This window comes from Erinaceus europaeus, chromosome 8, assembly GCF_950295315.1.
Source record: "Erinaceus europaeus chromosome 8, mEriEur2.1, whole genome shotgun sequence".
NCBI lineage: Eukaryota > Metazoa > Chordata > Mammalia > Eulipotyphla > Erinaceidae > Erinaceus > Erinaceus europaeus.
The window spans coordinates 91,968,112-91,996,020 of record NC_080169.1 but is presented as its reverse complement, the minus strand read 5'-3'; the positions used below and the strand labels follow the sequence as shown (position 1 = coordinate 91,996,020).

The 27,909-nt window shown below is 37.6% G+C and overlaps 1 protein-coding gene across 1 annotated transcript in view; it reads right to left on the bottom strand.

Annotated features, from left to right (window-relative positions):
• PTPRZ1 (protein tyrosine phosphatase receptor type Z1) overlaps positions 1 to 27,909 on the bottom strand; it is a 220,877-nt gene that overhangs the window by 92,042 nt on the left and 100,926 nt on the right. Inside the window, exons 3-4 of the mRNA XM_060195756.1 lie at positions 2,260 to 2,439; positions 1,171 to 1,322 (exon numbers count right to left, since the gene is read on the bottom strand). Of these exons, the coding sequence (XP_060051739.1) occupies positions 1,171 to 1,322; positions 2,260 to 2,439 (332 nt within the window). The remainder of the gene's footprint in view (positions 1 to 1,170; positions 1,323 to 2,259; positions 2,440 to 27,909) is intronic.

Genomic DNA, 27,909 nt, shown 5'->3' with positions numbered 1-27,909 from the left:
GTGTGTTTATAAAAAATCTGGTAATATTAAAAAATAACATTAAATAAAAGAGTATTTTCAATAAATCAAAATAAAAGGATTATAGTGCCACCATCCAAAAAATAAATCAGTTAGTATTTTGTTGGTTTCTCTCAATTATTTGTAGATTAATAATTCATTTTTAGCTAATTCTCACAATGGCTTTATAGGCAGACACTATTATTATTCTAACAATAACATGGGATATAAATGGAAGTAAATTGATTTATAGAATGTCATGTTACATAACTCACAGCTAAATTTTCATGAAGCAAGAATTCAAGCACATTCCATTTGACCAAGATCACACATCAGTCACTACACATATTGTTTTTTGAGTTTTACAAAATTTCCTTAATAATACCATATGCACTTTTTATACTCTTAATTTTAAAGACATTATAGTTTATGATCATTCTTTTGTGTCAATATACATTCAAAACAACTTTTACAAGTTGTATTAACTCATCATGATATGTTTAACATTTTCCTTTGCTTTAACACATAATTTTTACACTTATATTTTTGGGCATGTCTACTACTTAGCTAAATTGCTACAAACTGACATAGTTGTTGCTGTGGATAAAACATTTAAATTCTTTATAATAGCAAGTCTGTAACTTCCCAGAAAGTCTACTGACTTATGCTCTTTTACACATATGTAAAATCATTTATTTCACTGCATACTCATTTGTTATAGATTAGTTAGTTGGACAAGTTTATTTTTATAAAGATCATTCATGTATTTATGAAAGAGAGGGACAACCAGAGCATTATTCTGTCATATTGAACTTGGAACATTTTGCTTGCAAGTCAAGTGCTCAGCAATGCCACCAACTGGATTACTATTTTGCTAACATTAAAGTTAATTATTTTTCACATTTTAATTTATATTTTATGATTTTCTTCCATTTTCTATGGGGCTGTGGAGAAAATTTTGCTTACTAATCAATAATGTTGTATTCAGGACCACCAGAATGTGGAAAAATCTTAATGAGTTTACTATAGCAAGGAAGTCAGATATTAGACAAGTAAACAAAATATAGCTGTACTAATTATAAACATTAAATTAGAAATTAATCAAATTATGTGTTAAGTAAAATCTCAATGATTCAGAAAATGAAACAGTAATCAGTGGAACTATTAACTTGCCTCAAGTGGAAATTTTTGTCCTTCTAAACTGTGTTCTGATCCGTCAGATGACATATTGCATTTTCCCCAGTGAAAACTTATCTTACTTGCTTTGAACACCATTTCTGAAACTCCTCCACTGAGACGGTAGTCATTAGTGAGATTAATTTCCACTAAACAGAAAAAAAACCCAAACAGTAATATTCCATCTTATTCTGGTAATGAAAATTATAATTTTAGACTAAATTTTTCAATTAAAGTTACATTAAAAAATCATTAGCTTGATAATTTAAAAAAGTAGTCACTCTTTTGGAAACTGAACTTTGTAACTGTGCACAATGTACTCAATGCATTTTACTACCACAAATGCGGACTATAGTGAAAACCTTAACTGCTGTAAGCCTCTAAAAGAAGATAATCTACCAGTCTTATATGTTTGGAGTTATGATAGTGAGTTCCTCTCAAACTGTGCTTCTCTAAGGATTGTGATGGCAGAGAAGAGAGAGAAAATGAAGAGTATGGACAATAGAGTATAAAGAAGAAAAGCCTTTTCTAGAGAGTATTCCTTCCATCTCAAGGTCAATCTTTTTTATTCCTTTTAATTGTTTCCTCTTTTTATCCCTCCAAATACTAGCGCAGGCTTTATCAAGCTCAGAAAGTTCTTCCCTAAAGGTGGCAAGGGAAACAGGGAACACATTCCTACTAAAAAGGGTTTTCAACCATCTCATGCTTGATCTCTCAACGGCAGCTATTTGAATTATAAACTTTTTTATTTGAGTTCCACAGCAGATATTATCTGACTGTATTTTAACAATCACCAGGAAACAAATGATTCTCTTGGGAGTCTAATGTTTGATTTTCAGTCTCTCTCAATCAGATTTATATAGTCTTTGTTCCACTGGTAGCAACTGATGCTGGTACCAGGGATAAAAAATTTTGGACTTATATCTAGAGATATACTTCCATTCACAATAACAATAGTAAATACAATAACTGTAATGTCTGACATTAATTTCACAGCGAAGCAAATTGAGTCACAGAGAGACTAACCAAAATGTACTCTTGTTCTGATACATATTAGAGTCATAATAAAAACGCAAACATTTTTACCTGTTTTCCCAGTGTTATGAATGAATGTGTTTTCCAAAGATGGTTTATCCCAACCCAGAAATTTAAGTTTCTTAAGATTCACATTTACTTGTGTAAGATCTTCATCAATATTGATAGGAGATTGTTTGGGGCTATTACATGTTGGATATTTCTTTCCCCAATTTTTTTGATTCAGTGCTCCTAGGGGGAGAAAAAAGTATCATGTTAATTTCCTAAAGTACCATGCGAAAATTGTTAGATTATAATCTGATTAATATCTAACAGAATTGAAATAATAGGTAAACTGGAACGTTTTAAAATAATTAAGTTTTGTTTAAGTTTAATGTACAACTTTTAATATAACATACTCTAAAGTGGCCCATAGAATAACCACATCAAATACAGTGTTCAAAGACTATTTAGCTTTTGTACTTCTAAAACAATAGGGAATCTAAATTATCATAACCATGAAAACGTCACTCTTGGTTCTAACAGAAAAGTTTCCAATGACTACAAATTCTGACCTTCTTAGCAGTTTCCAAGTTAGTAAGATCTTTCATTCCTACCAGCGAATAATTTAATGTCTATATATTTGGGACCTTATTTACCTTAAAAATTTATCTGGCTAATATTTGAAATATCTTTTCCCAGAGCCATGTTTGTTGTTTATCAATACAGTAAATAAAAAGGTATTTTTTATAAAGATTTCTGCTTCAGTGAAGTGAATAAACTTCTAGTTCTCTAAACCAAAGCTGACCTATATTTCAACATCACCTAAAACTATGAGTCATGCTATGTAACTGTTTTTCATTTGATGGGTCAAAGAACAGACTTGCTCTATTTAAAGGTTTGTTAAATATATGAAGTCCTGTGAAAGCAAGCCTTAAACTTGTCTGTGGTTAAACTCAAGCATTTGTTCAGCTATCCCATGAAAGAGTAGGGAGGGTGGTGTACCATTTTCAATTTATATCCTTTCAAATGTTTTTCTTTTAGAAAATGAATACAGCTAATGCCAAGGTTTTGCATAGCTTATGTTGAGGGAGTCTTAAGTAAACATAACTTCTATATAACCCTTTCTTATATTATCTTTTTTTTTTTTTAAATAAAGGAATCAGAAAGAACTGTCATGTGAAAAATCCCTTAAGGTGACAAAACTAGCTTTGCATAATTTAGCTCAGGAAAGAATAACTAGTCACATCTTGAAACTGCCTATATAGTCAAGAAAAATTAGGTACTTCATCTTCTAGTGAGGTGCTTACCAGAATTAATAAGTGCTGAAATATATATGTTAATATATATTTTAATATATAATAATATGTTAATATGTATATATTTAATTTAAATAATAATATGTTAATATGTATATATATTTAATTTTAAATCTAATTCAATGCCAAGGGGTACTTGAGCACAGTCAGCTTTAAACACGTACAGTGATACACAACTTGGCTTCTAAGGACAGCTCTAATGATTTTAGCAATAAATATGTTAATTTCACTATAAAGAAGATTGGCAGGGGGACAAGAAAACACTGCTTGCTTATTTATAAATGTTAATGCAAGAGAAGTAGAAAGTGCAGCATGAATCAATATTATGCCTTTCACTGTTTTATTTTTCTAATACAGTATAATACGATACAATACATTTCTACTATAGCTTCCTAACTACATGCTCATAGTTGTAGTGCACAGTCAAATACCTTTTTTAATTTTTGGTAACAACACATGCGATTTATAAACTTTTTTTTTCCTGAGCATTTAGTGATCCTCTATTTGGGTTCTCTTTCAGTACAAAAACTTGTTTTTCCCCTGAAATTACCTCTTCCTATAGTTTTTACTGTTTCCTAAATTTAGAGTCTTCCCAATGTTTATTTCTTTCTCAGCGAATCCAATGGGTGTACCTCAAAAAATGCACCTAATCAGATCACCTCTCATCTTTACCATTACCTCCCTAGCCCAAACCACTGTCTTTGAAAGCCCATCCTGTGGTTCTCCCACAAGCAGCATCACCACCACTTAACAGACTGTTAAGAGAGCCATGTCTACACTATGTTCTTCTCAAGTTAGTAGAATATATTTTTTTCAAACCCCTTAGACATCCATGTATACATTATACTTTTTTTTGCCATTACTTGGGCTTCATCACTCTAGGTTAATTTTTTCTGACAGAAAGAACGAGCCAGAGATTGAAATAGAGAAGTAAAGACACCATAGTGGCAGAGTTTCTTTCAGTGCAGCAGGAACTGAGGTCAAGCTGGAGTCTGACACATGACAGATAAGTACATGATTTTTTGTCATCTCTGTGTTACATTTCTTCTCTTGCTCTTCCATGATTTGTTTCTCTACTTAGGTGATACTCTAAATATGAAATGTCCCTCTAAATCCCCCACACTATTATGTATACATCTTGCATAATTAATTCTCTCTTCTGTGGGTGGAGGAGAGCCTATAAATATGATGAAGTAGTCATTTCCTTGGATGAGACTACATTGTTTTGCAATGTTATGCTATAGAAGCCTCCATATTAGTGAACTGGAGAGATTCTCAATGTATATTCCTCCCTCTCTGACCTGTGGAGACTGTAAGATAATATACAATTCTTATTTTAATACAACTTCATGGTGATTTACTATGGAGTATCAGAAAACTAATGCAACTTAAGAACTAAAGTAGTCTTTTAAAATTCACACCAGAAGGTGTGTCACTCCTTGCCTTAGGTCCATCAAATACCTTTTCATCTCTCTTCAGAATAAAATATAAAGCCCATACAATGATCACTACATTCTATGGTGATACTACCAACTCACATGCTCTCTGAGTTTATTTCCTTCCAATCTGCCTCTACACTATACTGGTTTTGTTCCTGTCTCTTGTGTATGTGAGGTCTTTGGCTTTGGCATGTGCTGCCACCTCTTCCCCTGAGGTTCCTGCCCTGATGTCTGCAAGGTTTGCTCTCTTATCTTATCCCTTCATTTCTACCAGGTCTCTGTTCAGATGTATCTCACTGTGGAGGCTTTATCTAAACATCCTCTTTAAAACTGGCTTCTGTTAGTCAATCATGCTCAAGCCCCTCTCCTTTATGTTTCTGATCTTAAGACATCAATTATGTTTTTTTTTTTTTTTTTTTTTTTTGCCTCCACGTATATTGCTGGGGCTTGAGGCCTGCACTACATATCCACTGCTCCTGTAGACCATTTTCCCTCTATTTTATTGGATAGGACAGAGAGAAATTGAGAGAGGAGGGGAGATAGGGAAGGAAAGAAAAAGACACATGCAGACCTGCTTCAACACTTGTGAAGCATCCTTTTTGCAGGTGGGGTGACAGGGGCTTGGACCTAGATCCTTGCCCTTATGCTTAGTTGTATGTGTGTTCAACAACATAAATTATGATTATTGATTTCTGTTTCTATACCCTCTAAAATTCTGGCTCATAGTGTATACTTAATAAATATTCAATGAAAAGCTGAACCAAGTAAAAGTGATGATAATGTAGCCACAATATGGCACAGTGACAGAGTACTAGACTTTTCAAATATGAGGTTCTAAGTTCTTCCATTGGCACTGCATATGTCAAGAGTGATGCCCTGAGCTAATTTTCTTTTTTTGTCTCTCATGAATTAAATAAAACAAATTTTCAAAAACCATGATTTTTTTGTTTTCTGAATTGGAGTTTACAGAAATATAACATGAAGTAACAAGATAAAAAAAAATCAAAGTTTATCAAAGCTCATCTTCTGAACATATTTGACTGATGTTACATGATAATAGAGTTGGCTATCCCTATGAAATTTCAGCTTAGGGAGAGCAAGAATTGAATAATTTCCAAACAATATATTATCTCACATTTTATGATACAATGCTTCTGAAAATCTTGGTTATGTTTTAAATATATCAAATGATTACATTGAGTAAGGATCCAATTTGAAATATCTACTACTACGTGGTAGTAAGTACAATAAATTTACAAAGCGTCTTAACTTTTGTGAGCAGAAGAAAACAAAAAAAATTAAGAAAGAGGATTATTTTTCATGGAAAGACTATAAAACAGAAATGAGTGGCTAAGAAAGTTGTGACATATAGGAATACTACTCAGCTATTAAGAATGATGAATTCACCTTCTTCATCTCATCCTGAATAAAGCTTGAAGGAATCATGCTAAATGAGATAAGCCAGAAAGAGAAGGATGAATACGGTACGATCTTATTCATGGACAGAAGTTGAGAAATAAGGACAAAAAGTAGGACTTGGACTGTGTTTAGTGTATTGCACAAAAGTAAAAAACTCAGGGTGAGGGGTTGGAGCTTTCAGGTCCTGGTGCATAATGGAGGAGGGCCTAAGCTGGGGGTGAGAGTAATTTTAAACATGTACCAGCAACTGTATTTACTGCAAACCATCAACCTCCTCAATAAAAATATTTATAAACTAATAAAAATAAGAATAAAATAAAATTTGCTATTTAAAAGGCCAGGCAGTGGCACACCTGGTTAAGTGCATGTGTTACCATCAGCAAGGACCCAGACCAAGCCCTAGTCCTCATCTACAAGGGGATAGCTTCATGAGAGGCAAAGCAGGGCTGCATGTATTTCTGTCTCTCTCTCCCTAACCTCTTTCACTTTCAGTTTTTCTCGGTCCTATCATATTAAGTAAGGTTTTAAAAACTGAAATTAAAAACATAACATCATTTAGATTAGACACAAAAATAAAATCGTTAGGACTAAATCTACCAAATATGAATAAGAGATATAAAAAACTATTAAAAAACTATAAACTGTGCTTTTTGCAGGAGTCTAGGAAATGTTCATTTCAAATTGTCATAAACAGCAAGCTATGAGCAGAAAACCAATAACGTGTTAAAATGGTGTGAAAGAGTGGAACACTAATTTTACTGGCTCTTAATGATAAAATGGCTGACTACTGGCTGACTACTGTTGGAGAGTGGGGAACTGTATCCATGTGTCTACAACAACGGTCTTATAAATCAATATTTTCCAAAGATAGTGTGAGGTTGAAGTTGAAAAAACTAAAATATGAATCTTAATTTTAAATAGCTTTTAAATCTGCAAGTTGATTTTTTTTTTTTAATCAGAGCACACAGTTCAGCTTTGACTTAAAAAAATTGACATTTAGACAAGACAGTTGGGAGACCTTAGTCTATGTAGTGGTTAAAACTAGGATTATGTTCCTAAAAAAGCAGGTGTCTCAAATTCATTATAACTACATTATGAATGTTATTACTGATATTCTTTTTGTCTCTAGGGTTATCACTGGGGCTAGTGCCAGCATTATGAATCGACTATACCTGGAGGCTATTTTTGCCATTTTGTTGCCCTTGTTGTAGTTGTTATTGTGATTGTTGTTATAGCTGTTATTGGATAGGACAGAGAGAAATGTAAAGAGGAGGGGAAGAGAGAGGAGGAGAGAAAGACACCTGCAGACCTGCTTCATCACTTGCAAAGCAACCCCCCTGAAGGTAGGGAGCTCGGGGCTCAAGCCAGGATCCTTACTCCTGTCCTTGCGCTTTGCACCATGTGTGCTTAACCTGCTGCGCTACCACCCGGTCCCCTATTACTGACAATTGTGAAGGAAGAAATTAGGACAGTTCCTATAATAGCAACAGAAGATTATTATGGTGATTTACCTAAAAGGAAAACTCAGTGTACTGCACGTCAGTTCTAGAAAATTAAAATAAATTATTCATCTACATATTCACCCTCTCTTCTACTCACTTATTGACTCACCTGAAACTACTACCACTACTATAAATGCCCTGTGTTTACCTCTACTGGAGCACTTAACTGAGTTTTGTCTGTAGCAGTCTCTTATTGTCAAATTCTGAATATGGCAGGTAGTGAAAAAAAAATTACATGCTTGTGCAATGAATGGTCTTTGTGCACCAAACGAAAAGTACTCAATGTTTAGATTCCATCCACTTTCAATTCCAAATAGAATGGAAAGCAATTCCAAGTTTTGTAAGAGATATGCATGAGTTCCCCTGTTTGCATGCTTGTTTAATCTTGCATTCCAGAAGGTTAGACATGTTAAATCAAAATAGGCAAATGCCTAAAGGAGTAGAAGGGTGAAGAAAGCAAATACAGATAACAAAAGCACACAGAGGAGGTCTTGAGGGGTTGACAGAATCCATAAAACAGAGAGGGAACTGAGCATACTGTTGGTTCACCAATGAGCCTGAACAAACTTATGGTGGCAAAAAAGTGGAGGTAAAACTCAAAGAGGAGTGAGTAGTCCAGTAAAATTCACCAGACAAGGACTTATGGTGCAATACTAGCTAGTACTGCAAGTACTGAGGAATCAGTAGTGCAACTGTCTTGAGGCACCATAAGTCCAAAATTCAATCCCTGATAATATGACCATAGGCTAGAGAGGAACAGTGCTGTGATAAAAATAGATAAATAAATGTCACTTTGTTGAGAAAATGTTGATTCATTGAATTATTGTCATAGGGATTCAGATCCACATCTTTCCACCATGGGTGTCAGCACATTTCTTCCAGCAAACTATCTTCCCCTCCACCAGAGGACACTGGGTTCCCAACCCTCCTTAACCTACCCTCCATTTTATTGAATCTTCTAATCTCCTGCCTGTTAAGGTTTCCTTCTGTATTGTTACTAATTCTGTTTCTTAGATACGATTTAGGGGTAACATTTTTTTAGTTTTTTTTTTCTTCAGTTTTTACTTCTCTTAAGTAAAAGGCCTAGTTCCATCCATATTGTAGCAAATGAGAACATGTCACAGTTCTTACTGATGAGAGCAGTATTCCATTGTGAATATATACCACAGGCAGTATGTGATCAGATTTAACTAGGTAAGTCATTAGGAAGCACAGCTGTGGGAAAAGAACTAAGGAGCTTTATCAGGGAGAGCAAGCCTGCAGTAATGCAGTATAGGCAGAAATGGAGAGACTGCACAGTTGATTTCATAAGCATATTTTAAGAATGAAAAGCTCTAAAATTCATCCACTCATACCTAAACCCAATGTAATAGTATTCGGAAAAGATGATTTTGCAAAGCCATTGGGAAACGGTAGAAAATTGGGACTGGTGCTCTCAACAAAGAGTTACTACAATGACCCCTAAATCCCTTCCACCTTGTGAGATTATAGTGGGAAAGATAGTGAACAGTCTAGGAAATTACCCTGGCTAGATACTGAATCTGCTGGTACTATGATCTTGAACTTACCAGCATCCAGGACTGTGTGAATAAATTTCTGTTGCTTAAAACAACCTGAATCTATTTGAACTACAATATGCTTTTCTTTCCTTTTTTTGTTTTTTAATATGCTTTCATTTCTTATCTATACAGCAATTTTAGAACTTTTTTTCCCTTTAGAATCTGGTACTTAGTGATTAACCAAGTGTTTCCTGAATAAATAAACATGGTATGTACAGCTTACTACCCTAACTGTCCATGTATCATATATATTGACCAATTAGACTTCTAGGTATAAACAGATTAAAAAAATTCATGTAGATCAGAATAAATTGAAGATAAAGAATATCAACTGAGAAAAACTAAAGTTCAAAGCAAAAGTGATTGAACAAATATTATACAGGTTGTAATATTTGCATAAAATGATGAAAATGAAAAGGAAGTCAAAGCAAAGTCTACTTTTCTTCTTTATTTTCCATTTTTTTCCCACTGAAACTTAGCTTCTAGCAGCAGAAAGATAAGCAAAGTAATTATAATATTGTGTAAGGAATTCAGCAGAGATCCACTAAAAATTTCACAGAAATATGATAAAATCTCAATAATAGTTTATTGGATGGAATTTGAAGACATCATGTTACATGAAATAATTAAAAGAGAGAAGGACAGGGTCATGAGGTGGCACACCTTGTTTAAACACTCACATTCCAGTGTGCAAAGACCCAGGTTTAAACCCTGGGTGCCCACCTGCAGGGGGAAACTTGGTGTCTCTCTGTCTCTCTCCCTCTTGATCTCTCCCTCCGCTTTCAATTTCTCTGTTTCTGCCCAATAATAAATGTTAGTATACTTCTAGTTCTGTTTCTGGGATCTAGTTCTGCTTCTGTTACATTGCTTGACATTGTGGTCTATTTACATGGTCTTTTCTGTTACATTGGTTTGGTTTCACTCCCCCCACCTCCGGGAGATTTGGTTTAGCCCTTGCTAGTTCTGTGCTTCTCCCTTCTCCCCGCCCCCTACCCTATGTACTTCCTGAGTTCCTGACTCTGCTGCAGGAGGAGAAAGATGGAGGAGCACATGGTGTGGTGATTAGGTGTTGGACTGTTTGCCTGCTCGTGAATAAAGATTAAACTGCATTCTCAGTTCAGCCGTGTGTTTCTGGTCATCTGTTACCTGCCCATGAAGCCAGCCCGGTGAAAACAACATAATGGCGCCCTGAACAGGAACAAGAATCTCGGCTCCACACACATGCAACAGACCAAAGAAGATGAGATAAGTAAAGCCACAATGGCCTTCTTTTCTGCTTGTGAAGAGGTTTCCAAAGGCTTCTGCCCTTTTTTAATGAGACTGTTTCTCTGTTTCTGGAACATTTCTCTCTGGGCCACACTGTGGTTTCTGCCCAATGTCCACCCACAGGAGCCGGCTCGCTGCTGCGTGATGTGGGGCGTTGGGTGTGGGCTCCCTCCACACTGCTTGGCCGCTGGGAGTAGGGCAGCAGACATGGCGGGCAGGGGTGCAGCCCATCCTGGCCACCACCCCGGGGCACCTCGGCCCACGTCTTCTGCACGGCCAGCCCGCCCGCCCTCCTGCTATGAAATCTGGGCAGATCCCGGACCACCCGGAGACCGCGGGCTCCCCGCTGGGACTGGGCCCCCTGGCCGAGATCCCCAGCTCGACTCTGAAGGCAGAGGAGCTAGAATACACAGACATACGTACAGTGATGGCAACCTGCAATTCCTGGAGCTGAAGTTGAGCAAGAAGCCACCGCCGGACAACACACACCCCGAACAACTAGGGTAGTACAGATCTAAATTCATGTTTAAAATGACATGTCTTCATAACAAAAGTTTTTCTCCTTGTGTATTGAAGACCATGTTTATGTGTGTGTTTAAAGTTTGGTAAACATTAACTTTAAGGTTAGAAATGTAACTTTAAGGCTACATTCTTACCAGGCAAAGTTAAATGAAAAATATTTTCAACATAGTTCTCATAAAGGTAAAATTAACTTACATTTAAAGTCTGAGGTAAAAATTAGTTAAAAATCAATATATTTTAACTAAGTTGGTCTAAAAAACCTGCGCACACCTAGGGTGTGTCTCCATCTTGAATGAGTGTAACAAAAGGTTAAGTAAGACATTGTTGATATGCAAAGCTCTCAGATACCTTCTCAATTAGAAATGGTGGATTGCACAATGGTTATGCTAATGATTCTCATGCCTGAGGCTCTAGCAGTGGTTCTTTGACTTACCACATTTTATTGCACTTAGATTGGTTAGGAGCCTTAAAATGAAATGAAAAAGACCTTCCAAATTTATAAAGATACTTAAACCAATTATAATCATCGAGTTATCTATTGTGGTAAACCTCTAACCTGCTACAAGTTTTGTTTCATAAGTAAGTGAATTGCAGCTGTCAAGTTCTCTACAGAAAAGTGGAATTCCAGCAGCTGACCTTCCTCATACAATGTTCCACCCCCTGGCATTCTTCCATGGAAATCTGCTTTGGACTGGAACTTCTATCGGACTCACTGGTACACCTCTTAGACACTTTATACAGAACTAGCAGCTTCCCTTTACACTGCTGGGTTTTTCAAAGACTTACTGCAGCCAGCTGTCATGGGACTCTATAGGCCACAAACCCCCATGCTAGATAATACCCACAGAGGCAGGAGAGACCTGTCGAGGCAAGAAAAGCCCACAGAGACAAGAAAAGTCCTTTAGCTTGATAAAGCCTTGCCCACAGAGGCAAGAAATGCCCCCCTCAGGCCTTCCTGGTTCCACTGGCCTTCCAGGCCACACTGGTTCTTGTTGCTTGCTTACTTGTTCCTCCATGTTTGTGCCAGTTTCTTTTTTGAAAATGCCTGTATGATATAGGTTTCTGTTCACCCCACACTCCTGATACTATGGTCAATTAGTTAAAAAGAAAAGGGGGAATTGTTGGTATGCTTCTAGTTCTGTTTCTGGGATCTAGTTCTGCTTCTAGTTCTGCTTCTAGTTCTGCTTCTGTTACATTGCTTGACATTGTGGTCTATTTACATGGTCTTTTCTGTTACATTGGTTTGGTTTTACTCCCCCCGCCTCCAGGAGATTTGGTTTAGCCCTTGCTAGTTTTGCACTTCTCCCTTCTCCCCACCCTCTACCCTATGTACTTCCTGAGTTCCTGACTCTGCTGCAGGAGGAGAAAGATGGAGGAGCACATGGTGTGATGATTAGGTGTTGGACTGTTTGCCTGCTCGTGAATAAAGATTAAACTGCGCTCTCAGCTTATCCGTGTGTTTCTGGACATCTGTTACCCGCCCGTGCAGCCAGCCTGTTGAAAACAACAAGTAAATAAGTAAAAAAATAATTTTAAAGAAAGAGAGATAGTGAGACCAAATAGTGAATGGTCTCACTTATAGGTAGAATTTAAGAAGTATGGAGGAGGAAAGCACAAAGTAAAACTTGGACTGATTGGATGTATTTCACTGAAGCAAAGGACTCTGTGTGAGGAGGGAGGAGTAAAGAGGTGGAGAGATACTTGGGGTCCTGTTGCATGATGATGTAAAAGGGGGTAGATGCGGGTGAGAGTGTTCTGCAGAGAACTTTCACAGGGAAATTAAAAATTGTACCCATGATTCAACAATGGCACTGTAAACCATTACCCCTCCCCCCCACAATAAAAATGATAAAAAAAAGCCTCATTCCTTTTAAAGAGAATTTCAAGTTTAGAAAAAGCTATGTCAAGATAGTCACAGAAAGTTGATTTGACTGACTCCAAACTTCTTAGTTCTAAGCCTCATATTTCTGGAACTAAATATTTTTAGTGAATATCAACCTGGAAATAAAACTAATAGGTAAAAGAGTGGGATGGAGGTAACCTACTAGGGTGAAGAGACTATTATTTAAAAGGTTTCTTGGAAAGAAAAAAAGAGTGATGGGATAGCACCTAGAAAAAAATAACAAAGATGAGAAATGGATTCCTGTCTTACAAATATTTAAGCATGTATAACTACTAAGGAAAGTTATTATAAGGAGCTTTAAGTTAGAGAAAGCCCAGGCTTTGTGTCCTTAAAGAGAGAAGCTACAAATATTAAATAGAGGATTACTAGCCTATGAAAAGGAAAAGAAATGCAAGATTTTATATATATACATACATATATATATATATATATATATATATATATTCATATACATGTAAATTCAGAGATGGGCAGTGAGAAATGTTTCATAATATACAACCTCAGTTATAGGACAGGATCACTGTTACAGAAGGAAGAAAAGTGGTTTAGAGGGCCAGGTGGTGGCGTACCTAGTTGAGTGCACATGTTACAATGTGCAAGGACAAAGGTTCAAGACCTCAAGCCCCATCTGCAGGGGGAAAGCTTTGCAAGTGGTGAAGCAATGCTGTAGATGTCTCTCTGTCTCTCCCCCTCTCTATCACTCCCTTTCTCTCTCAATTTCTGGCTGTCTCTGTCCAATAAATAAATAAATAAAGATAATTTTTAAAAAAGTGGTTTGAAGTCATGTCAACTTCAGTTCAGTCTCAGCACCAGCACCTATAAGGACCACAACATGAGTGATAATTACCTTATCTGTAACAGGAATAGTAACCTCTGTCTTTCATAGTATGAAAGTCATGAATGTAGTATGACTCTTCTTAAACTTTTTTCCTAACTTTTGAAAATATGGAAGTAATATCAACTAGGGATGGGATGGCAGTTGGTAGGAGAGTAGGTATGAGCAAACTACTGATGAATGAAGTAGAACACACTGAAGACTGACTGAAAGCACTAAGGGCTCTAAGTTCCTAGGAGATCAGAAACTTGCAACAGCACCATGCATGTGTGCATCATCATGTATGTTCTCATATGTTTTGTGTGTATGGAAATTTAAAGTCCAAATGGACAAGCAGAGAAGCCAAACAGTTTCAGTCCTAGAGTGGAGGTCAGTGGGGTAAGTGTAATGAATACAAAAGTTTAAGGAACTGGAAATTTTGGCAAAAGAGTATCGAAGCTACCACTGTCCCATCTCAAACCTTGCTTGGGGAGAAAAAGAAAAATAGAAATCTTTAAACAGTTTACAGTCATGTTTACTGCCATCTTTTTAAAGTAATAAAGTGACAGAATGATCAAATGTTAACAATAAAGTCCAATTCTGCACTGCTTTTAATGTTATGCCCTGGAACCAACGATTTGACTAATCAAAATAAGAAAAAGCAAAGCTGATATTTAATGAGGGCCAGAAAGAATATGTGTGACTCACCTATCCACCCCTACCTCCCCTCACAAACCACTACTTCCATGAAGGAAAAAAAAAATTGCTCAGGATTAGGTAACTCTGTGATTATTGTCATGATCTTTATGATTGCCTGATTCTCTTCCACTGTATTCCAATATTCAGGATTCAAACAGAAGGAAATCCAGGATGATTCAATAAAGGACTTTTCTGCATCACTTGCTGTTAACTAACTGCTCTTAGAAGGCAGTCAAACTGCCTATGGAATGATAAGAGAGAAACATCAAATGTATTTCCTTTGTTACTGCCATCTGGCTAATGACACAGCCAACACAGAATCCCAAAACAACCCTACCCTGAAATTATTCCTCCATTTGAATAGTGAAGAATAGAACAATCATAAAATAGGTCTCTGAAAGTTACCATAGTCAATGTAAGTATCCCTTTGGTAATCAATTTCCTTTTTTCCATTAACTGGTGAGTAAAACTCATAAGGCAGTGAATTAGCAGCTCAATAAATAACAATGCAGGTTTTCTGACAGAGGAGACATCAGCTACTGATGATAATAATTCTAATATGTATAATAGCAGTAATTGCATGAGACACATTATTATTATTTTATTTTTTTACTTTATTGCCACAGGATTATTACTGAGACTGGGTGTATACATGATGAATCCACTACTCCCAGTCGCCATCTTTTCCTTTCTTTCCCCTTTTCTTATAGTTGCTAGGACAGAGAAAAAATGAGAAGGAAGAGATAGGCAGACAGACAGATAGATATGGAAAGAGATGCCTGCAGCCCAGCTTTACCACTCTTGAAGCTTTCCCCACCCCATATGTGAGGTCTCGGGGATGAAACCCAGATCTTTGTGTAAGGTAATGAGTATACTCAATAAAGAATGGAATATTTTAAGAGTACCAACAGAATTATGTCTAATACAATTGGAGAAACATCCTGAATATCAAGTTTAACAGTTATAACTATGGTTACAAAGGTGAGGGGAGACAATATGATTACATGTAGACCATTTAGGAGTTTTATCAATAGTTTAGGTGAAAAACAGTATAGATTTAGACTACAGGAAAGGTTACTAGGAGAGACAGAGCAAGGCAGAGACATATTTGAAAGGAAAACAATTGACTTCCGGGAGGTGTGGTCATGGGATAACTGGGGCCCAATCACCTCTCCTCCCAAAACAACAAATAAATACAACAAGAGACCCAACTGAAGTCATAATCTACAGTTTAAAGTTTTACAGCTTCAGATGGGTGCTTGCATGCAGTTGGAATGAAAAGGCACAGGTTGAAGAACAGCAAAGTCAAATCAGAGCTCTGGGCAGCACAGGCGCTGAGCTGCACCATTTTGGCAATTTCACTTTAATCACCCCAAGCAAGTCACATTGTTCCTAGTGCTGGAAGAAAAGAGACAGGGGCTTAAAACATCTCAGTGTTTGACTTGGGAGTTTTAGCCTTTTGAATTTAAGACAAGGACACAACATAAAGCAGGGCATTTATGACCACAAGACAGGCCAAAGTAACCACACACCCCATCCCACCCACTGCAGATCATACAAACAAAAGAAACCTAGATATCACAATAGCACCACCTGATAGCCATCAATAACCAACACAACAAATGTACAAGGAGAGAAACAGAACTAAACAGCCAACTATGCTGTATCAGCCAGACAGAAATGAAACAAAGGAAATCTAAGGAATTACAGATTTAGAAAGAATCTCAGAGACAGACTACACAGAGCTCATTATGAGGACTCTCCAAAAATTTAAGAATAAATTAAAAAGGCATGTTACTATGGAATTAAAACACACAATAGAGGAACTTATGACAGAGTTAACTAAGAACCTTCAAATCGTAAAAGAATAACTTTAGTCAGAAATCCAGGGAATAACAGACACTAACTACAATCCATGCCCAGGTAGAAATTGTAGGAAGTAGATCCACACATTCAGAATCTGGAAGATACGGCCAGCCCACTCTTTCAATGTAAAGATGAGAGAGAGGAATGGTTCAGAAAGACTGAAGCAATTCTCTGTGAAATTGCAGACTCCACCAAAAGATCAAATATAAGAGTGATAGGTATACCTGAAGAGGAGGACAAGGCCAAAGGCCCAGAGTCCATTTTCAGAGCAATTTTAGCTGAGAACTTCCCTCACTTAGGAAACCCTCAGAACATTCACATTCAAGAGGCAAAGCTATCATCAGGATTTATAAATACAAAAAGAACAACACCAAGCCACATTATTGTAAAACTATCAAAAGTCAACGACAAGGAAAAAAATTGCTGGCTGCTAGGGAAAGAAGTTAAATACAAAGGCAGAGCTATAAGACTTTCATAAGATTTCTCTTTATAAACTTTAGACACAAGGAGAGAGTGCAATGACATATTCAAAGTTCTAAAGGAGAGGGAATTTCAGTCATGAATATTATATCCTGAAAAATTGTCCTTCAAATATGAGGGAGAAATAAGTTTCCTCAAATATTCAAGAAATAAAGGGATTTGCCAAAATCAACCCCACCTTCCAAGAACTACTGAACCAAGTCCCACAAGAAAGGAGAAAGCAAAGGAATACATGTTCCAAACATCAAGTTTCAAATGCTACCATGATGTCAACCTGACTCACCTGAACAGATGACCCCACCAGTGTACCCTGGAATCCCATCTCTTCCTGACCCAGTAGGGAAAGACAGGGATAGGTTTAGGAGTTGGATCAACCTGTCAATTTCCATGTCCATCAGAGAAGCAATTACAGAAACCAGACCTCCCACCTTCTGCCCCCTGGGTCCATAATAACCCTGGGTCCATGATCCCAGAGGATTAAAGAATAGGAAAGTTATCAGGGGAGGGGATGAGATATGGAATTCTGGTGGTGGGAATTGTGTGGAATTTCACCCCTCATTATATGGTTTTGTTGATATTTTCTATTTTATACATAAATAAAATTTAAAAAAAGAAAAGAAAGGAATAGAGGCAGGACCATACCAAAAAATTGCCAAATATATATAACTAGAGATAGATAGGTATGGAAAAAATAGTCAACCTTTAACTGTAACCTTGGGAGAACTGATGTAGTTTCTAATAGAGGGAATGGTGACACAAAATTTTGGTAGTGAGAATGGTGTGGAATTATACCCATGTTATCTCATAATTTTGTAAATCAGTAATAAATTACTAATAAAATTAAATAAAAAAGAAACAAAAATAATTCAGATCTACTGAGATGATTGGCTGTCAAGATTAGGAAAGGCAGATTTCTGGTCATAGCTTGCCCATTACAGATACTCACAGTGGGAAAAATTATTCCAGTTTGATTTTTCAACCATTCCTTTAGTCCTTTATTCAGCACTCTTACAAATAGGAATTTCTGCCTCAATTTAAATGGTGGAGTCTCTTTATCTGTTTTTTTCTTTTCTTTTCTTTTTTTGCTTCCAGGGTTATTGCCGGGGCTTGGTGACTGTATCATGAATCCACCTCTCCTAGAGGCCATTTTTTCCCCATTTTTATTGCACTTGTTGTTGTCATTATTGTTATCATTGCAATTGATGTTGTTGTTGTTTTCCTCCCTCAACACAACAACCAAACAAAAATAGCCAAGATACAAAACTACAAAACACACCAAAAAATAAACAAATCTAAAATAGTTAAATCAACTACACCAATGAATCAGGACAGGATCCCAGAATAAATTCCAAGTAAACCAGAAGCAACTAAAAATGAAGAAAATATCCAAACATTTATTGATGCATTAATCACTGTAGGGAGGAAAGTTTTCAGGAAAATACTGTCAGAAATAGGGAAACAACCAATGAGTTCCTGAAAGGAAATACAAACTATCTCAAGGGAATTAGAGAACTAGAGGCAGAAATAGCTGCACTAAAAAGCCAGCTAGTAGAACAAGCTAATACTGTAATTGAACAAGGAAAAAAAAATCCTAACTGATAAGGGAAGCTGAGGGAAGGAAAAGCAGATTGACAGAAGCAGAAAACAGAATTAGCCGGACAGAGAATGAATTAGAGAAAACCAAGAAAGAGGTAAAAGAGCTAAAAATGATACTGAGACTGAAACAACAAAAGAGACATATAGGATGATCTCAAAAGAAGAAACAAGTGCATAATTGGCCTACCAAAGGAAGAAAGAGTGGAAGGGGAAGAAAGCATCCCAGAGAAAATAATAGAAGAAAACTTCCCACCTTAAACAACAGAAAGGACATTAAGTTTCAAGAGGCCAAGAAAGTCCCAAGCAGAATTAACCTAGACTTGAAGACACCAAGACACATCATAGCTACAGTGGAAAGAAGTAAGGATAAAAAAGGATCCTGAAGGCTGCAAGAGAAAACCAAAAACTCACATAAAGAGGAAAACCCAAAGATGATCAACAGACTTGTCCACACAAACTCTAAAATTCAGAAGAGAATGGCAAGATATCTATCAAGCCCTCAATGAAAAAGGGTTTCAACCAAGGATAGTATATCCTGCCAGACTTTCATTCAGGCTAGACTTTCATTTCACTCAGACAGGCAACAGTTAAACTACGCAACCATCACCACACCTGCCCTGAAAGAGGTTCTAAATGACCTCCTATAAACAAGAACATGACCATAATACCTGCCATATATCATAGCAAATAAAAAATGTGTTGAATAATGGCACTGCAATATCTTAAATCTACAATATCAATAAATGTCAATGGCTTAAATTCACCCATTAAAAGGCATAGAGTGGGAGGATGGATCAGGAAACACAACCAAGAACTATAAAACTTAAATGGACCAATCACAGATAAAGAAATTGAAATAGTTATTAAGAACCTTCTCAACAGTAAAAGTCCAGGTCCAGATGGCTTTAGAAATGAATTCTACAAAACCTTCAGGAAACAGTTAATACCTATACTTTAAAGCTCTTCCAAAAGATTTAAGACCCAGGAATACTCTCTTCCACCTTCTATGAAGCCAACATCACCCTGATAGCAAAAGCAGATAGGGACACAACAAAAAGGGAAAACTACAGACCAATATCTCCAATGAACATAGATGCTAAAATATTGAGCAAGATCCTAGACCTTTCCTAGCTTATAGGACTCCTTAATTACATTTCGAGTGGTGCATTTCCTAACAAAGCCTCATGACCTAGATATAGACCAGGCCCAGGAGATAGGGCTTATGTACATGTGAATCCATAAGGGGAAAATATACACCTTAAAGCAATAGTGCAAAATAGTTCTCTGTGAGTCAATAAATGAAGCAAGCAAGTAGAAAGACCTAAAAAGAATACCATAAAGTACCTAATCAAATAGTTTCTACTTAGACATAGACACTCTCCTCACCTACTTCCTATTTCACTTCCCTTAATCACACCAAAGCTAACTTTGTCAAAGTAAGGACTAAAAAATCTGGATAAGGGCAAGAGACTGGTATACTTTAATGATGACTCTTTGGTCACTACTAGGCCACCCCATAAACTGAGGCCCTAGTCAGGTAATCCTGGGATTACAAACAGATATAATGGGCCTAGACCTCTAACAGATCCCTCTCTCCATGGTTACTGGTCATCTCCATCAGGAACAACATAATGAACCCCTTTGTGGGCCACTATAGGACCATGCCCTCAATGTGGATCAATAAAGGTTGGGATTGTTCCATTCTCTGAAGGGAGGTTGGGCAACATCCTCTACCACTCAAGAAGATGGGTCCTGAAATTAGTACAGCCTAGAATTAAAATGTTCCTAGTCATGACCACAAAATGAGAGCTCAGACCTACAGGGATGCAGAAATTACATAGGATCCTGCAAAGAATATCCTATGGTCTTTCCAGTATATTCATTTTATAAATTTTAAAAAGAAGTGTTATAGGCAAGTCTAGGTGAATTTTCTAAAAAATAAAAGATAAATGAAACATTATTAACACTAACAACAACGATTAAAATTCGTTGGGCAGTAGCTCAGCAGGTTAAGTGCACTTGGCATGAAGCTCAAGGACAGGTGTAAGGGAAGTCACTTCACAGGTGGTGAAGCAATTCTGTAGGTGTCTATCTTTTTCTTGATTTCTGGCTGTCATTATCCAAATAAATAAATAAAGATAATTTTAAAAAAAAGAGAGGTAAAGGAGTGATAGAGAGGGAGAGAGACAGAGAGACACCTGCAATCCTGCTTCACCACTTGTGAAGCTTTCCCTCTGCAGGTGGGGGCCAGGGGCTCAAACCCAGGTCCTTGTACTGTAACATGTGTACTCAACCAAGTGCACATGGCCCCTAACCTCTCTTTTCTTTTGTATAGCCTAAAAAAGAATCACACAGATGGATCTTGTAAATTTTCTAATTAAATAAGGTAGTGTTGCAGAGGAGTTATTCTGATGCAGTCTCCGCCCCCAGGTTTTTCTATGCCCCGCTAAATCCTAGAGTGCCCCCTTTCAACCAATCCTGGCCCTACACGTCACCCCTGGTTGTCGCCCAATAAAAAGCCCCCTCACCCCTCCCCTCTGTCTCTCTGGGCTCTCGGCTCTCCCTCTCTGAGGTCTCGCTCCCTGCTCTCCCCCCGTGGTCGGCCATTGCTGGCTGGCTCCACGTGGTCTGAACCAAACCCCCCCCCCCATCCTATAATAAAGATTTGTGTACCCCTTTGCTCTGGACGTCTGCTCTCTTCTCCGCGGTGCAGCCCGACACCAGACCACCGCAACAACAAGGTAGCATGATATTTGGCACAAAATAAAGCGTTGTGTACTTTCTTCACTTTATGAGACTGTATTTTTCCTCAAGCACACCATTTTTTCTGCCTCAGAGTCTGTTTTTCAACCTTTTCATTATCTTTATTAATTGGAAAGAGACAGCCAGAAATTGAGAGGGTAGGGGATGATAGAGAGAAACAAAGAGACACCTTCATCCCTGCTTCACCACCCATAAAGCTTTCCCCCTGAAGATGGGGACCAGGGGCTGGAACCTAGGTCCTTGTGCACTGTAACATGTGAACTCAACCAGGTGCACCACCACCTGTCCCCTCTGTGTCAGTGTCTTTGCATTAATTTTTACATGACCTTGACTGAACCCTTTAACCCTGCTTCCCTATTCTTCATCTACTACTTTTCCTTCTCCCTATCTTAGCAAACAAGTTCCTTGGAAAGTTCCTTCTCTTTTCTACTAAGCTGTTCATAACATCGCTACATTTATTCTTTTTACAATTCTCTCATACTTCCCTATTATCTTTTTTATTTTTCTTCTGTCATTTCTTCCCTAATGGAATTTAAATTTAATCAGAGAAGTTTTCTTATCTCATCTGCAGTTGATATTACAGAGATTAGTAGTAAGTTTGTAATGTAATTAATAATAAATTCATGGTGTAGACATAACAAACTGATAATGTAATTATTGATGTATTAGTATTATGGCTTTTCTGAATATTCAGAATAGATCTCTGAAATAGGCAGATAAATGGATTTATATTTTTAGAATGACTAAAATAAATAGAATGTGTTTTGCAAATTTAAAGAGGAAATAAGAGTTTATAAAATTGCCCAAACATTTTTAAGCTATTAAAGGAAAATTCACTTCAATGGAGCATGAAACTCTATTTCATGTGTCCTAGTTTATCATACTAGATAATGTCAGTATCTGGACTAAGAGGAAAGAACTTATTTAGAATCCAGATACAATGATATCATAGCGGACCTACTTAGTTCAGACTGCATTTGACCTCACAAACAAAACTCTCTTATAAAAAGCAAAATAACTGAATATTTGAGTTACCTTTTTTTTTCAATACAATACCCTGCTTTCAGTTACTTTACCTATACATCATGATCTATTTAAATAAAATGAAGTCACATTAAAAATAAAATCTGACATCTTTGTAATGTTCTTTTATTCAAATTATTAAAAAATCAATTATCTCATGTAAAATGACTAGTTTAATTATCTATCTTCTTCAATTAAGAATTAGAGGGTAAAGGGTCTGGGTGGTGGTGCATCTGGTAAAAGCACACACATTACAGTGCACAAAGATCCAGGTTCAAGCCCTCCATCCCCACTTGCAGAGGGTAAGCTTCATGAGTGATGAAACAGTGCATTAGGTTTTTTCTGTCTCCCTCCCTCTCTTGCTTCATGATTTCTTTTTCTTCCTCCCTTCCTCCCTTCCTCCCGCCCCCTTTTTTTTAACCAGAGCACTGCTCAGCTCTGGCTTATGGTGGTGTGGGGGATTGAACTTGGGACTTTGGAGCCTCAGGCATGTGAGTCGCTTTGCATAACCAATATGCTATCTACCCTCACCCAGTATATATATTTTCCAGTATATTTTTTCCTATATTCATTTGTTATTAGAGAGATAGCCAGAATTTGCGAGGGTGGGAAGAATAGAGAAGGAGAGTAAAGGAGAGACACCTGCAACACTGTTTCACCACTTGGAAAGTTTCCCCCTGTAGATAGGGGCCTGGGCCTCAAACCTGGGTCCTTGCACTTTGTAACATGTGCACGCAACTCAACATGTGCTTTATGATTTCTTTTAGAGGACATAAAAAGATGATAAATCAGAAAATTGAGATGCATCAAAAGTTGTACATTGCTTTCACTATTTAATTACAACTTGTTTATTTTAAAAATTCTTCCTTTCCTTTCAATAATTTTGTTACATAAAAGTAAGAAATTATGAATAAAATCCCAGAGAATATTTACTAATCATGGGTAAAACATAACTGCAATCCAGTATTATTCAGCAATGTTACTTAAAGTCTTATGCTGCCAGTTTTGTTAGTGCAGTCATGAGTGATTTTTAGAAATTTTAGGGTGTGGCAATGTCAAACAAAATATAATAAATTATGTTGTCATATTCAATAAGTATTTCAATACAAGTATGTTGAGGTTTGAAGACAATACAAGATGTTTTAATTACATAAAAGTATGTCCTTGACAAGATAATTTTCTTTTTTTTTAATATTTATTTTATTTATTTATTCCCTTTTGTTGCCCTTGTTGTTTTATTGTTGTAGTTATTATTGTTGTTGTCGTTGTTGGATAGGACAGAAAGAAATGGAGAGAGGAGGGGAAGACAGAGAGGAGGAGAGAAAGATAGACACCTGCAGACCTGCTTCACCACCTGTGAAGCGACTCCCCTGCAGGTGGGGAGCCAGGGTTCGAACCGGGATCCTTATGCCGGTCCTTGTGCTTTGCGCCACCTGCGCTTAACCCGCTGCGCTACAGCCAGACTCCCTGACAAGATAATTTTCTTAAGTAATTCTAGACATACTTAAAATTAGAGATAATATCCATTATCTAAAAATAATTTTATCTCTTTTTTTACAAAAATTTATATAGAAAAATTTAATATTTAATTATATTATATTGTAATATCTCATACCTTTTAGATACAAACTAACTAAGGCAATCAGCCTATCATATTTGTTTGGCAAAGCTAAGAAGATACTTTTACTCTGAAATTCATCAGTTGACAAGGGGGGTGGGATAGGAGAGTCTGCGGCAAATGCCAAAATTTAGACAGGTAAGAACCTAGGAAGAAACTTATTTGTATGTCAGATTATAGGGGAAGGGTATACATATAAGGAAACTGAGCAATGACGGACTTTAAAAAAAAATAAGGAAGACTTGAGCCAATGAGAATATCATGTACTCTTGTCAGGCTGGTTTTCATGGGAGTAAAGTTCATGCTACCACTTTCATTAACTCTTACTTCTAACCCTATTGTCCCAGGAAGACAAAATCAAGATATAGCCAGAGTACTGATCAGCAAGCAGTAAGTGATATCCAAAATAAAGTTGCTTTATGGTCAGTGAGGATTGAGACTAGACATTGATAGCCTGGGGTGGGTGGTAAAGCCATAGAGATGATAAGGAGAGAAGACTCCTGCCATGGAGTGTTTCCTTAACTACCCAATGAACCTGTATCTCCTTACATTGTTGTTGTTGGTTTTTTTTTCCTCCAGGTTTTTCTTGCTGGGGCTTGGTGCCTGAACTGCAAATCTACTGCTCCTGGAGGCTATTTTTTCCCTTTTGTTGCCCTTGTTGTTTTTTTATTATTATTGTTGTTAGATAGGATGGAGAGAAATTGAGAGAGGATGGGAAGACAGAGAAAGAAGGAGAGAAAGATAGACACCTGCAGATTTGCTATACCACTTGTGAATAGACTCCCCTCCCCGCCCCCACAGGTGGGGATCTGGGGACTCTAAATGGGATCCTTATGTTGGTCCTTGCGCTTTATGCCATGTGTGCTTAACCTGCTGTGCTACCACCCTGCTCATCTTACATTAAGACAGGAACGGAGGACCTTTTTCTCTACCAATGTCATTTAAATATTTAAAACATCATTACAGTGCCATAGAAAATTATCAACTTAAAATTTTGTACTTAGTGTTGCTATGAAAAAAAAAGCTTCTAGACTTAATTGAGTTCTGGCCATTGCCTGCAGTTGTCCTGCCAAGGTGAGACTAAATGATTTTGCTGGTTATATACAGCCTGTGGGACAGATGTTCTCCACCCATTTTAAGATACAAAGACCAGCATAGACTGTTCACTTCTCAAATGTCCCAAGGATGCTATACAGAAAGTCCTAGAACAACTATCAGAATTCTGGAATTTGTTTATCTGAAGGAGCATGAGTCCTCTGGAACCACTATTTCAAACTAGTTTTCATTTTATTTTGTTGGATAGAAAACACCTTCAGTGTTAGACATTTTGCCATCATTTCTATACTCGAATAAAAATCTTTAAAAACTTTGATCTAGCACCATTTCTTTCTTTTTTTAAATTAATTAATTTATTAATAAAATGGAAACACTGACAAGACCATAGGATAAGAAGAGTACAATTCTCAGCACCAGAACTCCATATCCTATCCTCTTCCCTAATAGTTTCCCTATTCTTTATCCCTCTAGAAGTATGGACCCAAAGTCATTATGGAGTGCAGAAGGTGGAAGGTCTGGCTTCTGTAATTGCTTCCATGCTTAACATGGGCATTGGCAGGTGGGTCCATACTCCCAGCCTCTCTCTCTTTTTCCCCCATGGGGCAGGGCTCTGGAGAAGGGGAGCTATAGGACATATTGGTTGGGTTGTATGCCCAGGGAAGTCCAGTTGGCATCCTGTTAGCATCTGGAACCTGGTGGCTGAAAAAGAATGCAAGTTTGGACCTACAAGGATGCAGAGGTTACATAGGCTCCTGAGCTGAATATGGGCTCCAGGTCAGATAAGATTGATGGGGTTTATAGTCAACAATACACTTTTCCATATTTGGGAGCTACTCTCTCCTCTGATCCAGCTTTCTAGCCCTTTTACTAGCCATAACATCATCTCCCCAGACAATAACTTGGATCCAGCTGCATATCAGAGGTCAGGTGCCAGGATAGCATGGGGGTGCCTCTTCCTGGGTGTGTACTGTCCGGGTGGGAGAGAACTTGACCGGAGCCAGTGTGGGCTGTTACTCACTCAGCGACACAAGGGAGATGACTCAGGAAACAAACACGTGGCAGCGAGGCAATGCAAAAATCTCTTCATTGATCAGAGCCACGGCTTTTAAAGGGCAGACCTGGAAGTGGCAAGCCGGAAATGGAAATGGCTAGGAAAGGGGAGGAGAAAGGCAAAAGGTGGCTGGAAAATTAGGAACTTCCTTAGCAACTGTTGTGAGGGTTTAAACTGGTAGCATTAATAATATCCTGCAGGCAGGGAGGGTCTTGAGGATAGAAGGAAGATAGATCAAAGGAATGGAATGGGTAGGGATCTTTCAGGCAAAACAATGATTTTGTAGATAGGCCATAGTATCAGGAATGCAGGGTAGAGCAGGGGGAGCTGGCTTAATGTTTTAAGAATGCAGGGTGTTTTGTGAGGTTCCTCACAATTTCCCAACATTGCCCCCTTTCTTTTAATCTAATGGCCATAGTATCAGGAATGTGGGGTGCTTTGTGAGGCAGGGAGTCTGATAAGACAGGGCACACCTTTGGGGTTACTCCTGTCCCTCTTTGCTCAACCTCTCAGTAGAGAGAGAGAGACTTGATAGGATAGACACACTGCTCAGGTCAAGCCCGCCAGGCTCAACCACATCCTCACAATTTCCCAACAGTCAGGCTCAGGCAAAAACTAATGAAGTCATGGGTCCTTAGGAATATACCTAAAATAGCTATTTCCAAAACGGAGACCCCAAATATTTATCCGCAATACTCCAGTATTTGTGTTCATGACAGCACCATTTCTGTAATGTGAGCGCTTAACCAGGTGCGCCACCACCTGACCCCGACAGCACCATTTCTAAAGGAGGTTTTCTGGAACTACTTCTCTATTCTGTTATGTAAGATTTAAAAAAAAGGGGGGGAGGGATTAAGAATCATCGCTAGTGATTTTAGGGTTAGCATACAATATAAACAGTTCCTACATTTCACAGGCTCAACCTGTCCCACTAGGGAATGATAGAAACAGTCTGGGAGTACAGATCAACCTGCCCACCAACAACACTCATGTTCAGCAGAGAAACAGACCTTCCATCTCTGTGCCCCATAATGGTCCTGGGTCTATGTTCCCACAGGGATAAAGAATAGAAAAGCTGGGAGGAGGGTAGATAACATAATGGTTATGCAAAGAGACTCTCATGCCTGAGGCTCCATAGCCCCAGGTTCAATCCCACCCCCCCCACACACACACACATAACCATAAGCCAGAGTTGAACAGTGCTCTGGTAAAAAACAAAACAAAACAAACAAACAAAAACTAGAAAAGCTTCCATTGGAGGGGAGGGGATGGGATCTAGAACTCTGGTGGTGGGAATTGTGTAATTCTACCCCTCTTAACCTATGATCTTGCCAATCATTATTAAATCAATAAAAAAAAAAAGGAGCCATGTTTCCACAGTAGTAAAAAAAAAAAAAAAACCTTAAATCCCCTGATTTATATTACTTATATTTCCTTAATTAGCCATTTGGGCTACCGACATCAGAGTCCAAAAGAGGCTCCCTTAGAGTTCCACATTATTGAATAGAGGCTCGGTTGTCTGAGAAATTCCTTAGGTATTTGCAAGTAATCACTAAGTTTGTTCCTCCATTTCTTTGCTGAAAAGAAAAAAAAGTCCTGTATCTATTTTGAAATACTCTAGACTATTTCCCATTCAGAATCAGACCGGGTTATGTATGAGTGCTCCCAGGGCTTCTCTGTCTCTTATAACCCAGAGTTCTGACCAAACTCTAGTAATACACAGGTGACGAAATGTATATGAAATTTTCAATGAGTAAAGGAAACATCATAATGAGATCATAGTGGCTACCAGTTCTCTTTTAAAGTTACCTCATTATATTTAATTAT